Below are 14,012 nucleotides of genomic sequence, written 5' to 3' on the forward strand. Positions count from 1 at the left end.
CTTTACCTGGCATTCTTTTTTTTTTTTTTGAAACAGGAATTTGACTTGTTGTCTGGATATTTTTAAATTTAATTTTTATTTTATACTAGAGTATAGTTGATTTACAATGTTGTGTTAGTTTCAGGTGTACAGCAAAGTGATTCAGTTACACATATACGTACATCCATTCTTTTTCAGATTCTTTTCCCAAATAGGTTATTACAGATTATTGAGTAGAGTTCCCTGTACTATACAGTAGGTCCTTGTTGATGATCTATTTTATATATAGTAGTATGTATATGTTAATCCCAAACTCCTAATTTATCCCTCCCTCCACCTTTCCCCTTTGGTAACCCTAAGTTTGTTTTCAAGTCTGTGGGTCTGTTTCTGTTTTGTAAATAAGTTCATTTGTATCATTTTTTTAAGATTCCACATAGAAGTGATATGATATTTTATTTGTCTTTCTCTGCTGTTGTCTGGATTTTTGGTGGGAGTATTTCTGTCTCTTCAGTGCCTTTGGGTTATTTTGGAAAGTTTCTCTCCCAGCCCGTAGTGTGTCAGAGAGTACGCTGTCAACCGATCTCTCTCTCCAGGGAGAAAGTCTCTGTAAAACAACCCTGAGATCCCTATCTCTTCAAATCACCCACTTTGATTGTAACATCCATTGTTCTGCCCTTTGCTTCCTGGCATATTCTGGTCTCTCTCGCTGTGTACAATTAAAAACACAAAAGAGCCCTCTCTGTCCCAAGTGCCCGGAGTATCCCAGTATCTCACAGGAGTCTTTGGAAGTGGACAGAACTGTATTTCCTTCCCCAAATGAGGTGATTGTGCTCGAAATATCTCCTGGTAGTTTATTAGAGGAAACCACAGGCTGGGGTCAGAGGCAGTTCCTCCTGCCTGCAGCCTGCTGTCTTGCCTCTTCTTTCTAGATCTTTCTTCCCCCCCCCCCCGCATTGATCCTACCCCCCAGTGGTATGCTCTCCCATGGGGGCAGCCCTGCTTCTTTCTCTGCAATGCTGTGGAGTTGGAGCAGAGCGGCTTGATGGCGACCTGTCCTCACTCGTCCCTCTGGAACGTGAGGAAGGAATGTGGGGTGTGGACCTCCTTGAGTGACTGGGATTCGGCCAGTGGAGTCCGCTGGCGGACGAGAAGGGTGTGGGCAAAGGCAACTACTGTGTGAGGCTCCTCCGGACAGAAAGCCTGCCTTCATCTTTTACTGTGCTTAATGGACAATTGAGACATTCAGCCCATGTCTGAAAGGAGAGTGGGCCGGAATGGTCTCGAAGACCTCCCAGACGAGGGCTTGTAGGAGCAGCAAATAGAGGCAAGGATTACCAACAGGAGAAACAACTGGGGCTGAGTCCTGGGAGAGAATGTTTATTTCCTTGCTCTCTAGGAGGGATTTGGAAAGAGCCATAATCCTGGGTTAGGAGTAATTTGTTACAGCAAGATGATACTTGAGTGGCAGGCTGCTTCTGGCTGAGGCAGCAAGACTTGTGTGCAGGGGGGTCGGGGGGCCTCCAGAAGGTCAGCCTCACTAAATCTTCCCCCTGGCTCGGGGGTTTGTTCCTCCCCAAGCAAAATTAACCAGCACCGCTGCTTGACCTTTCGGCTTCCTGGGTGTCACATTACGAAGCGTCTCCACATGCTTGTCACAGCTAGAATCGGACAATAAAAATTCGGACAGGGAGACCTTGCTGGAGCCACTGACCTCTTTCAGATGTGACAAGAGGGGGGAAAGAAAATAAAAAAGAAACGCAGCCTGCTTCATGGTTTCAGTTGGAGTTTGAGGACCGGAGCTGAGGTCTGTCTTGCATTTGGTTCCTACGTGAACTTGACTAAAGCACGTTCATTGGTTGCTTGTTGGTTGCCAAGACTGCTGCTGTCTCTCGTTGTCATGGAATGGGGGGAAGAAATACAGAATAGGGAGGAGGCCCCATATCAGAAAAATCCAAGTCTCGAGAGCTCCCGGCCGTGGAGAAAGGAAGGAATTTTTTAACGTTCTTGATTTTAATATCTGCTGAGATCGGATCATGCATGCATTTAAAATAACCCTTCCGGGTCATCAGGACCCTGTTACTCTCTGGCTTCGTACCTCTCTCTCAAAGGTCATCTGATTGGCTACGTCTCTAACCGTGTACCTGGTAGACCTGTAACTTCTGGCTTTTAAATCCTCGATGAGTTGTAGGAAAAAATAGCAAATCTTAAGTCTCTGGAATCTTATGTAATTCTTTTCCCTTACTTCATTTACACCATTTATCCTTTGAGTTCGGAAGGATGGTGGAGAGGTCGGTCAGGAGATTTTAGACAAGCAATTCCATGCCCATATTTTGGATGGAGAGACTGAGGTGCAGAGCCACCCTGACCTGCCCGAGGTCGCAGGACAGTGGAGGATGGACTGTAGCGTTCAGGTCTCTGAACTCCCTGTGGTTCTGTTGACTCATCTGCTCTGCTCTATTTGTTTTTAGCCACGGGCCTTGAAGCAGTTAGCACACGCTCCTGTTCCTCAGTCCCATGATCTTCACCGGCACTTCTCACCCAGGGTATCCCATGCTCTTTATGTTTCTCACGAAGTCTTGTTCACCTGCCATGGTAACATTCCTTCCCCAAGATCCAACGCCAGCCAAAATCACATTTGGAAATTGTTTGTTTCCCAAGAAACTTTGGAGGGTTTGCTTTTTTAAAAAAAAAAGAATAGGTTCACCTGTTTTTTGGTTCCTCCTTAGGCATTATGGGTGGGGCCTGTGTATTACGTGTCTGTTCTCTCCTACCCCACTTGTCTCTGAAATGAGTGTGAAAACCATCAAGTGACTTTTTTTTTTTTTTGTAATTCATTTAAAAAACAGATCTAATTGACATACTGTAAAACTTACTCATTTAAAGTATACAATTCCGTGGGTTTTTAGTATATTCATAAGGCTGTGCAAGCGTCATCGCTATTTCCAGGACATTCTCATCACCCCAAAAAGAAACTCTGTACCCGCTAGTGGTCACCCCCTAATCCTCCATCCCTCTACTGCCCGCCAATCACTAATTTACTCTCTGTCCCTATGGGTTTGCCTATTCTGGATATTTCATATAGAAGGAATCATACCATATGTGCCTTTTTTTGTCTGCCTTCTTTAAGTTAGCATATTTTCAAGGGTCATCCACGTTGGAGCATGAGTCAGTATTCATTCGTTCATTCGTTTTTATTGCCAAGTAATATTCCATTGCATGGCTACACCACATTTTGTTTATCCATCCGTCAGCTGAGACTTGGCGTGCGCTTATCTCAGCGTGCTCCATATTCTGCGCTCCCTTGATGCCCACACTTGGACCCTGAGCCGCTCCACGGATTCCAGCCTCTTCTCCGGGTCTTGAGGTGCGTGCATCCACCTCAGCATGCTTGTAGGAGAGCAGGTGGTAACATTGGTAAACATTCCAATTAACTGGACTGTACTGGGCCTTTTTATAAGAAGCACTAAGAAAAAATGTGGTGACCGCAAGTTTGACTTGAAAATGAGAAGATTGTAAATGTTTCTCTGCCTAAAGTTGGGTTGTGTCAGCCACCGTCTGGGGGGCCGTGGGGAACGAGCTGGGGCTGCCCTGCCTGGAGGCTGAGGACCAGGCGACCTGCTTGAGCAAGACGGGGGTGGGGGGGACCAGGGCTCCTCCTCTCCTTTCTTCTAGTGGCTTCATGTCCCCTAGACATGGCTCAGAGACTTGGGTGCTTACAGCAGGGCTGACATTTCTTGGAATCCACAGCCTTTCTGTGGGGAACTCAATCTTGAAGCTGCCTGAAGAGTGCGAGATGGCGAGTGGGGCGGGGGGCTTTTGGTCAGGACAGGGGGACACCCGGTCTCTGAGGCTGGTTTCCTGCTGGCTGTCTGTGTAGGGGTGGTGGCTAAGTCACTTTAATTTCCTGTGCACCTTCTCTGCCCTCTCCTGGGGGACACCCATTGCCCACTGCGCTCAATTCTGGCCTGAAAGTACCAGAACTCTACATTCTGGTTCAGAATCCCTAGTCACTGCGTGGCTAAGTCACTTAATTTCCTGTGCACCTTCTCTGCCCTCTCCTGGGGGACACCCATTGCCCACTGCGCTCAATTCTGGCCTGAAAGTACCAGAACTCTACATTCTGGTTCAGAATCCCTAGTCACTGCGTGGCTAAGTCACTTAATTTCCTGTGCACCTTCTCTGCCCTCTCCTGGGGGACACCCATTGCCCACTGCGCTCAATTCTGGCCTGAAAGTACCAGAACTCTACATTCTGGTTCAGAATCCCTAGTCACTGCGTGGCTAAGTCACTTAATTTCTGTCTGCCTCACTTTCTCCTCTTCTAAAATGGGTTTGGAGATTATCTGCATTGACCACTTAAAAAAGGATGTGACAGTCAATTTAGAGGTTTGAAAGAGCCTTTGAGAAAGGAAGGTGGAATCTGCATATCCTCAAGGTGCTCTGTTTTGATACTGCCCCAGCACTGACCACTTATGCTAATGCCTGACCATCAGAGTCGCCTGGCAAGTTGGGAAAAAGAAAATACAGACCCCTGGGCCCCCTCCCAGATAGTCTGATTAAGCAGGTGTGCGGTGGGTCAGGAGAAGAGTCTCCCTCTAAACAAACCAGTGTGGTTTGGGAGCCTGGGACCATGTCACGGTCAGGAACTAAATCTTTTTTCATGATGTTTCTCTTACCTTTCTTGTGTTAGTCCTTGTACCACTCGTTAGCTTACTGTCTTAGTGGCTGGGTCTTAGATGACTTTTCTCGGCCTCAGAATACGTAGTCCACACTGGACACAGAGCATATGCTTTGTAAATGCGGCAGGAATTCATGTGTTAGGGCAGAGGGGGTTTTTGAGGTCATGTTCCCAATTTCCTACTGTAGACTTAGGCCCAGAGTGGGGAAGAGGTTGCCCAGTGAAGAAGTGAAATCGAAGTGATTACCCAGCTAGCAGCAGAGCTGGGCCTGGAAAGTAGGTTTCCAGACTCTTTTCTCCCAGTGTGCTACTCCCAGGAGCACACAGTCATAATTTTCAGATTGAGTTTTTCTGGAGAGTGGAAAGGAGGCCTTGCCCCAGTCTAAGGGGGCCCATCCGGGTTTGAGAGGAAGGGCCCAGTGACAAACTTTACAGCTTGTGCTTGCATGAGCTGCTATCCCATAACCTTCCTGCAAAACCACCGACCTGGCGAATGCAAAAATATCTCAGGGACCTGGGTGTTGAATAGTTGGCGAGGTAAAGAAAACAGTGAGTCCCAAGTTTTGGTTATTGGATTTTGTTTGTTTCTTTGTTTGTTATTTGCTTGTTTTGCTTTGTTTCTCCCTTACTACCTTCCTGTTCTCAGGAGCTCTGGTAGAAATAATTTTCTGGTGGCCTTGGAGGAAAATAGTTGAATGTTTGCCCAGTGACCTGTGGGGTGGGGGGGGGAGAAGGGAGACGGTAGATGATGGAAAAGGATCCCTTTGGGGACACTGTGAGGCGTTCCCTGAGCCGTGCCCTTTGAGACACTGATCCCTGCTTAGAGTTCAGATGAGGATGTCTCACAGTTAGTTGATAAGAAACCCAAGGAAGGTGGAGGGGAGTTGTAAATTACGTCAGGATGAGGTCGAAACACGCTGGTGACCTGGAGCCCTGTGCACCACGAGGCTGCCAGGTGACCCGAGGACCTCAGGCAGGCTGGGGCTGCTGTGCTGGCCCTAGTGCCCTCCTTGTCAAATGTTGGTTGTACCTTCCTGACTGTTTACTTTGTAGGCTTGTTGTGGATGTGGTTATGAACTGTAAATACTCTCTGAATGTGAAGTGATGCTATTAGGGCCCTTTAGTCTTTAGTTGTTATGATCAAGAGCAAAAAGATTAACTGTAAGGATTTCGTTTAAAAATCTTATAAACCTAGAGATGATCATACTAAGTGAAGTGAGTCAGACAGAGAAAGACAAATATCACATGATGTCACTTATGTGTGGACTCTAAAAAAATGATACGAATGAATTTATTTACAAAACAGAAATAGACTCACAGACATAGAAAACAAACTTATGGTTACCAAAGGGGAAAGGAGGGCGAGGGATAAATTAGGAGTTTGGGATTAACAGATACGCATTACTATGTATAAAACAAACAAACAACAAGGACCTACTATATGGCACAGGGAACTATATTCAATATCTTGTAATAACCTATAATGGAAAAGAATCTGAAAAAGAATATATATATATACACGCACATATAACAGAATCACTTTGCCATACACCAGAAACTAATACAACATTGTAAATCAACTATACTTCAATTAAAAAAAAAAATCTTATAACAACCAACCCATAGAGAGAGAGGATAAAAAAGCTATTAAATTGTTGTTTTGCACAGATGCCTTGCTTGCCCCTTCCCTCCCCGCCCCTTTGCCCTTTTCCCCCGTATTCTTTTTATGTTGAGAAATGGGGTAGTGACTTTAAGGGGAACGTTTCAAAGTTCCTATTATGTTGGTTTCATTGAGGGAGGGAGGGAGGGAGGGAGGGAGAGAGAGAGAGAGAGAGAGAAGAGAGGATCAATCTTAACATCTTACTGAACTTTTCCTGTAGCTTTTTCCTTCTCCAAGTTCAGCCTTCTGAGGTCTTTGGTTTTCTTTTCCTAAGTAACTAGAGTATATACTCACTTATGCTAAATCCCAAGCAGCAGAAACCACATGTTCCTGAATTTTCTTTTTCTGTGCAGTCATGCTTCATAGGCAAATAATGCCTCTTTAAACAGAACCTCTATCTTAGGTTCTCAGTGGATGTTCAAAAGAAGAAATTACTGGACTATGTTTTAACCTAGGACAAAGCAGCCTAATCTCCTATACCCTCTGCATCTGCAGGAAAATTGATCAAAGCGGTTTTAGAATTGCGGCCCCTGATGATCCTGCAGGATTCTGGAGCCTTCTGAAATGGTTTCACAGAGTTTCTGCTATTTGGTATATGTGATCACTGCTAACTTTTAGAAACCTGTTGGTACCTATATGTTTTAGAGTATTAAATTAATCACAGCTTCTTATATTTCAACCATGCTGGGTAAATTGGGGGTCCCTGATCTCCAGGGCAAATTATTTATTGATAGAAGATGGGCTGGATTTTCCATCTTCCAGTTCTGAGAAATGAAAAAGGTTTAGAAAGTGACAGCCAAGGATGTTCTTTAACAGACCTAAGTGTGTAGATGTGTATTAGGGTTGAGCCTCATAATATGAGCTCCTGAAGAAGTGTGTGTGTGCCGTCAGTGTTAATATTTGGCTTCCTGTTGTCTCACGTACTAAGTTCTCCTATTTTCCAAGATCTTAGGATGAGGGGCTTCTGGTAGCCTTTTCTTTTGTAAAGTTCAGTGATGTGAACTTAAGCATGGTTTTACCCCTTCCAGAGTAAAGTTTTGTAGTAGAGTTGGCCTGGTCCATGATGAGCCTGCCGGGGGGAAGGTGGGAGCAAGTTACATTGCAAGGGAGGAAGGATGAATGAATTTGGACGTGATAGGCCGTGGCAGGCCGTGGCTGGCAGTACTCTCAGTGTGGGGTGTTTAGGCAGAGTATTTACTTTCCATTCTATAAGAAACACAACTTGTACAGCTTTCTGGCACTAGTGAGTTAGGAAGCCCTTGCGGTCCAAATCTGCCATGAGGATGGTTTCCAATTAATTTGAATTCTTGTAAAATGGATTTTCCTAGGAAAAAGCACCCCTACTGAGAAATAGCGTGGACTGAAGAGGATGTTTTGTTGTAGGCGTTTTTGTATTTGGGTAAAGAATGCATATCAGGCTGGGAAGGGGAGCAAGGCCTTCAAAGTTTAAAAATCAGCTCTTTTCTGGGTGATAGGCTTTCTATGGGGCTGTTTTCCAGAAGAGCCTGGTTTCATCTCCATTGAACAGTCTGTTCAGGCCCCACGGTGCCCCTTTTCCCACCCTGAACCCTGCATTTTGCCCAAGCCGTGGGCTAATGACATCTGTTGGTGGCAAACAGGGTTGGCACAATGTGGGCTTAATTCCAGCGATGTGATGTGTGAAGGAGTTCTGCAAGAGAGGAGCTTCTGAACCTAGAAAGTTGATCCCAAAGCATCTGGGGCACGTCACCCCTGACCTGCGGAATTTCTGCCTGATGCTCTTCTTTTTTTAAAAATGAATTTATTTATTTTATTTATTTTTATTTTTGGGTGCGTTGGGTTTTCGCTGCTGCGCGCGGGCTTCCTCTAGTTGCGGCGAGCGGGGGCTAGTCTTCGTTGCGGTGCGTGGACTTCTCATTGCGGTGGCTTCTCTTGTTGCGGAGCACGGGCTCCAGGCATGCGGGCTTCAGTAGTTGTGGCTCGTGGGCTCTAGAGCGCAGGCTCAGTAGTTGTGGCGCACGGGCTTAGTTGCTCTGTGGCATGTGGGATCTTCCCGGGCCAGGGCTCGAACCCGTGTCCCCTGCACTGGCAGGCGGATTTTTAACCATTGCACCACCAGGGAAGCCCCCTGCCTGATGCTCTTCTGTGGTGACTCCCTGACATGTGATGCATTGCTAGTGTCTCCCGGGAAGTGGACACGAGAACTTTTGGACACGCGAACCTTTTCCAGTCAGAATTGCTCAGGGATTTTAAAGCTTCCATTTTGGAAGAAGGGATGGCTATTTCCGTTGAGATTGTGGTCTAGTGGTTGGACCTTGTGACTGGGAGTCACGGCCAGAGAGCTCAGATTCTTTTCCAAGCTTTTGCCCTCAAACTTGAGTCTGCCAATGACAATTCCATCCAAAAGGTTGCTTTTGGGCCAGTGAACATGCTTTTCTATGTGATGGTGTGTGGCTGTCTGAATTTAAGACCCAGTGAAGGAATGAGTTCTGTCTGACATGATTCAGGTATCTACACATTCAGTCCCTAAGCCAGGGATGGCAAATTGTGGCCCACGGGTCAAAGCTGTCCCGCCTGCCGCCAGTTTTTGTACAGCCTGTGAGCTGAGAACGGTTTTCATTATTTTTAAATGGTTAAAAAAATCAAGAGGGGAATACACATTTCCTGACCCAGGAAAATCATAGGATGTTCACATATCAGCATCTGTAAATAAAGTTTTTGGAACACAGCCATGACAGAATGCATACGTGTATTGCCTGTGGTGGCTTTTGTGTTAGAACAGCAGAGTTGAGTAGTTGGGACAGAGATTGTGTGGGCTACAAAGCTTAAGATTATTTACTATCAGGCTCTTTACAGAAACAGTTTGCCAACCCTGCTCTGAACAAATAAGGGGGTGGTCTCCATGTGCCCGGCCGTCTATGGACGGGAGTGAATGAAAGCAGGTACCGGGAAGCTGCCTTGGTGTTGTATCAAGGATGTGGGGTTTCCCGGCAACTTCATTAGCATCATCGTTGTTGTTCTTTGAGGTGTCCTGTGCGTTTAGATGATACATTTGTACGAAGACCTCCCAGCAGCCCCTCCTCGCCAGCCTTGTCACGGAAATGGGACTCATGGAGATGGGGATGCCTTTGGGGGGAGCAGGTCCTGTCAGGCCCCCTTGAGAACCTGCCGGTCACCAGGAACATAGATCTTGGAGGGGGCTTCTGACTTGGAAGACCCTCCCCATTTGCCTTTCCTTTTCCTTTTTTATTGGGGAAGGTGGCATAGGAGAAATTAGAGCTACATACCTTCTTCTTTTTTGCTGACAATTCAACAGGCCTTTAAACCACCTTGATTCCTCTCAGGCCGTTGGTGGTGTATATATTGAAGACTTTGCCCACAGGTCCAAAGCTTAACTTAAGCTTCCTGAGATATGTCATAAAATATGGCTGGGGTGGGGGGAACCCTAGTGGTCCTTGAGCAGAACATCATTATGAAACAAAGGATGAAATGCTTAAGCCAAGATGACCCTATTTACTTATTTATTTATTTTTACAAATGAAAGTTGCGTAGGCTCCATTTCAACCGTTTTCAATGCAGGAATTCCCACAGCCCCATTTGATTGCAGTTTGTTGAAAAGTTTAATGTTTTTGTAGGCAATTCATAATTTCTACGTTGAGCAGCCTAAAAGGAAGGGAGCCTGGAGCCCGGTGTTGCTTTTATAGTGGGATGGTGGGAACTTTTTTTCCCCCTTCCCCAAAAGGGTATAAAACTGAAATTGAACTGTTGGGAAAATGTGGCGTGGCGATCCAGCCCTTTCATAAATCCGAGATGCCCCCTCCTTCAGGTCTTCCTTTAGGACCCAACAGAAGAGAATTTCCTGCTGCTAAATGTCTCCAGGAAGGAAAAGATTTTCCTCTGGGCTATAATAGTACCTAATTTCCTTTTTCTTCCCTTTATTTATTTATTTTCCCTATTAATAAGGACCAATTGTAGAAGATGAAGGAACCTGGGAAACCCATCACTTTTGCAGGAGGTTAATAACTTCCTTTAAAAAATCCTGGCCTAATACTTCTTTCCCCAAAAGGAACCTCGTCAGCTTGAGTGCCAGTCAAGGCCCAAGGGACGGGCACAGATTTGCGGGGACCCAGCGGTTCTGTGGGATCGAGTTGCAGTGGGACAGAGAGGTTGAGGCTGTCACTGCGGAGTCGCTGCGAGTCGGCGGGGCGGGGGCCGTCTTCCCCGCCATCTGGATTTGGTTAGCTCTCTCTGGGCAGCAGGGCCGAGTCTCATTTCCTCCACCCAGTAATGTTATATAGGCAGTGATCCTGGGCTGCCCTAACATAATTGAAAATTATGTGTATTGTAGGCTCGGAGCGCTGAAATGTAGGCTCATAAAAATATGTGGTGCAGGTAGCCTGCGGAGATTGGCTATGGCATACAATGAAGCTTTTATGTAAAGTAAGAATTATAAGTCTCCGCGTGAATATTGCATCATGGGTATGATCATTTTTGGGTGGGGTCCTCAGGGCAGGCCTGTCACCTTCAACAAAGCCTAAATCTCCTCATTCTGGGGAGCTGGTATTTGGAGACAATCAAATCAGTTTTGCAGATGGCCAAAGACGAAAACTTGTCCATGAATCGAACCCTCACCACTGAGGGCAGAGGGGGGTGTAGGTGTGTGGCGACTCAGCTTGGCATGTTTCTTCACAGGTTTTCATGTGATGAAGAGGTGAGTGTTGGCGGGAAGTCCATTTTGGTTGGCCTCAAGGAAATGACCCTGTTGAGTGGTTTCGACCAATGAGGCCCATATATTTACGTGGTGAGGGAGAATGGGAAGAAGTAAGGGTGAGACAGGGCAGACTAGACTCCCATAGCCCGCTGGCTCGGGTTATGGGGCTGAGGGAGACCATGGAAACATTTACTTCAGTGGCTCTTAATTTGGGATGATGTTGCTTCCGGACAAATATTCGGAAATGGTTTGATTAAAAGGGTCACCGGGGGGCACCTGCTGACATTTCCTGTCTGGGCTCCCAGAATCCTACAAGTCCCTTGGTGCCCCTCACCCACCCCCTTCACAGCTAGGACAACTCCTTCAGTGTAGACATGAGAAACTGGAAGGTCTTCTGGTGAGTTACCAGAACTCGTAACCAGGTTTCCTCACCACAGGAGGCTTCTAGGTAAAAGTTCTGAAGTGGCAGAAGTTGCTCCAACCCCGTCTAGATCTAGGTTGTTACCGTGCAGTTTGGCAGGTAGCTCGTGGGTCAGGTCTTCCAGCTTTAGGTATCACCGAGTTTGGTTTTAATTTGCCGGAACAGTCGTGTCTTGGAGGAACCCATGGGAAAGAAAGCTTGTGGATGGTTTTAGCTCTTCATTTCATTTGGGGGTGGAGCAAACCCTTCTTTCTTTCTGGACTGCCCTTTGCCATCCTTTTTCTTTCTGTCTGAATCCTTCTGACTTGACAAGACCTACTCTGTGCAGCCTTTCTCAGTCTCTTTTCTCAGAAATGCCACCTTCTGTCCAGGCCTTCCCCCGGCACGTTCCCTGAGTCTCTGTCAGAGCTTTACCACATTCTGTCTTGACTTACCTGTGGTGAGTTGGCCCCTTCACGTGTGCCTAGGTTCTCTGAAGGAACACATCTTTGTCTTTCCATGATGCTTCACAAGAAGGCTGTGCATGAGGCAAGCTTTAATCCGTGTTCCTCAAGTAACTTTTCTGTAGAATTAGTAATAAAACTAGCCGCTGGAAGGATCAAGATGGCGCCTTCATCAATTGGCCTTTGGAGGTACAAAGGCTAGTGTTGATGTCCTTGTTAAAATCTTAGCATCGTGTCTAAGTTTTGTTTGGTTGTGAAATGAAACTGGTGTAATGTCACCAACAAAAGTCAAGATCTGGGAGTTGCTTATACATGTGCTAAATATCTCTGTGACCGGACAGGCAGCCTTCCCTCAGTTTCCCCGACCTGCATGATGAGCAGCTGGGTCAATTGATTGTTCTCTGAAAGCTGAGGTATCACTTTGGACAGAAGTAGCTCTCTTGCTCTTGTGCCACGTGTTCATTTTCTACCTCGGAGGAGGACTCGTTTGGCATATACCTTTATTTTTCTGTCTGTGGTAAACTTGTGTGTTAAGAATTTCTTTGGCCTTTTGAGATGAGTGTAGAAATTGCATCGTGCCCTGTCTGTGCATCTCTTAACAAAGAAATATTTTTCTTTTATAAGCTTTGGGGTTGGATGAGGAATTCCATCCTCACCTTACTCAGGTAGCTTCTAGTAAAGGACAGCTGCACGTATATACTCAGCTTTCTTGAAAGTGAAGGATGATGGCATTTTAGAAATGAAGGTTGTTGAAAGAGCAGATTCGGAATTGATGGTCTCCCAGGGCACCTCTGGCTTGCGGCTCCATTTGCTTTCTGATGTGTCCTGTCTCTTCTTCTCTCTCCTCCCTCCCCACTGCTCTTCTCCAAATGAGTAGTATTAATGGCATCATTTTATCTGAGGCCACCCTGTAGTTTGAATGTAAAGACAAAACTAATTGCTAATAATATTGATGTTCTATGCTTGTACCTGTTGAACGTGAACTCTGAGGAAGAATCTGTCGGGGTTGCATGATTTTTCTCTTGTCATTGATGTTGCTGTCATTTGCATGCTTTCAAGTTTTTTCGGTGTCGTTAACTGCACGCTTCTAAGTTCTGCAGTTTCTGATCCACGTGTCATGGTAGCTGTTTTGCATTTCTTTTCTAAATTCATTTTCCATGTTCTTTTTGTTTGCTCCCTCCAGTATCTTCAGATGAAATGGCCACTGCTTGATGTCCAGGCGGGGACCCTCCAGAGCAGACAAGCCCTCAAGGATGCCCGTTCTCCGTCGCCGGCACACATTGTTGTAAGTGACCTTACAGAGGCATTTGCTTCCTTTATTGCGGGGAGGTAAAATGCTCTTTTGTTGATAACAGGCCTTGTTTATCAGTTTTTCTTTCTTTAAAAATAGTTTTTTGGGGCATATTCTTGGATATGGTTTATATCTAGAAGGTACTTGTTTTCTGCTATTGGACCTTAATGATTGGTATCTACCTGGAAATGTTCCCACCACCCTTTTCTCCTAGTATTGGGTTAGAATCTAGCTGTGTGGATTCCAGTTAATAGGGCACAATCACCATGGTGTGGGGAAGACTGGAAATGGTATTAAAGCAATTTAAAAACTATAATACCCCAAATCTTTCCTGAAAAAGTCATTTAGGGGAGGTGAGTTGCAGAGCAGAGAATTAGGCAACTCCAAAGGGAAAGCCTGGATTTGAGACTTTCCAGTCTTACCCCCTGCACCGCCCCCCACCGGCCCCAGCAAAACACTCACCAATTTATCCTAATTATTGGAAAGGAACAATCTAGACTGACATCAGAAAATTTTCATCTGGGCTAATTGATTGTAAATGTAGGGTACAAATGAACTTGGAAAGGCTTAAATTTAATCTGTACATCCATGGCTTTGAAAGCGTGTGGGTTTAATACAGAAAACATTTGTTTGTACTACTAAGAGACAACAACATAAAGTGTGTGTCTACATATATTTTTAATGCACTTTCTTAGGATTTTGTGGGCTCTGAAAGTGGAATTTATAAATTAACCTCTTGAGAAGATAGCTCCACCTTATTAGAATATTCTCTTCTATATATTTATATCATGAGTTGGACTTCACACTTTTGAAATAATTAATGGAAGACATTTTTATAATGAATCCGTGAC

At 45.5% G+C, this 14,012-nt stretch overlaps 1 protein-coding gene across 32 annotated transcripts in view; it reads left to right on the top strand.

Moving 5' to 3' along the window:
- The window catches only part of TCF7L2 (transcription factor 7 like 2), a 197,872-nt gene that overhangs the window by 63,026 nt on the left and 120,834 nt on the right, over positions 1 to 14,012 (top strand). For all 32 annotated transcript variants that reach the window (XM_068548586.1, XM_068548579.1, XM_068548565.1 and 29 more), the window contains one exon: positions 13,054 to 13,155. In XM_068548586.1, coding sequence (XP_068404687.1) covers positions 13,054 to 13,155 — 102 coding nt within the window. The remainder of the gene's footprint in view (positions 1 to 13,053; positions 13,156 to 14,012) is intronic.

The sequence above is a fragment of the Eschrichtius robustus genome, chromosome 7, assembly GCF_028021215.1.
Source record: "Eschrichtius robustus isolate mEscRob2 chromosome 7, mEscRob2.pri, whole genome shotgun sequence".
NCBI classification, from domain to species: domain Eukaryota; kingdom Metazoa; phylum Chordata; class Mammalia; order Artiodactyla; family Eschrichtiidae; genus Eschrichtius; species Eschrichtius robustus.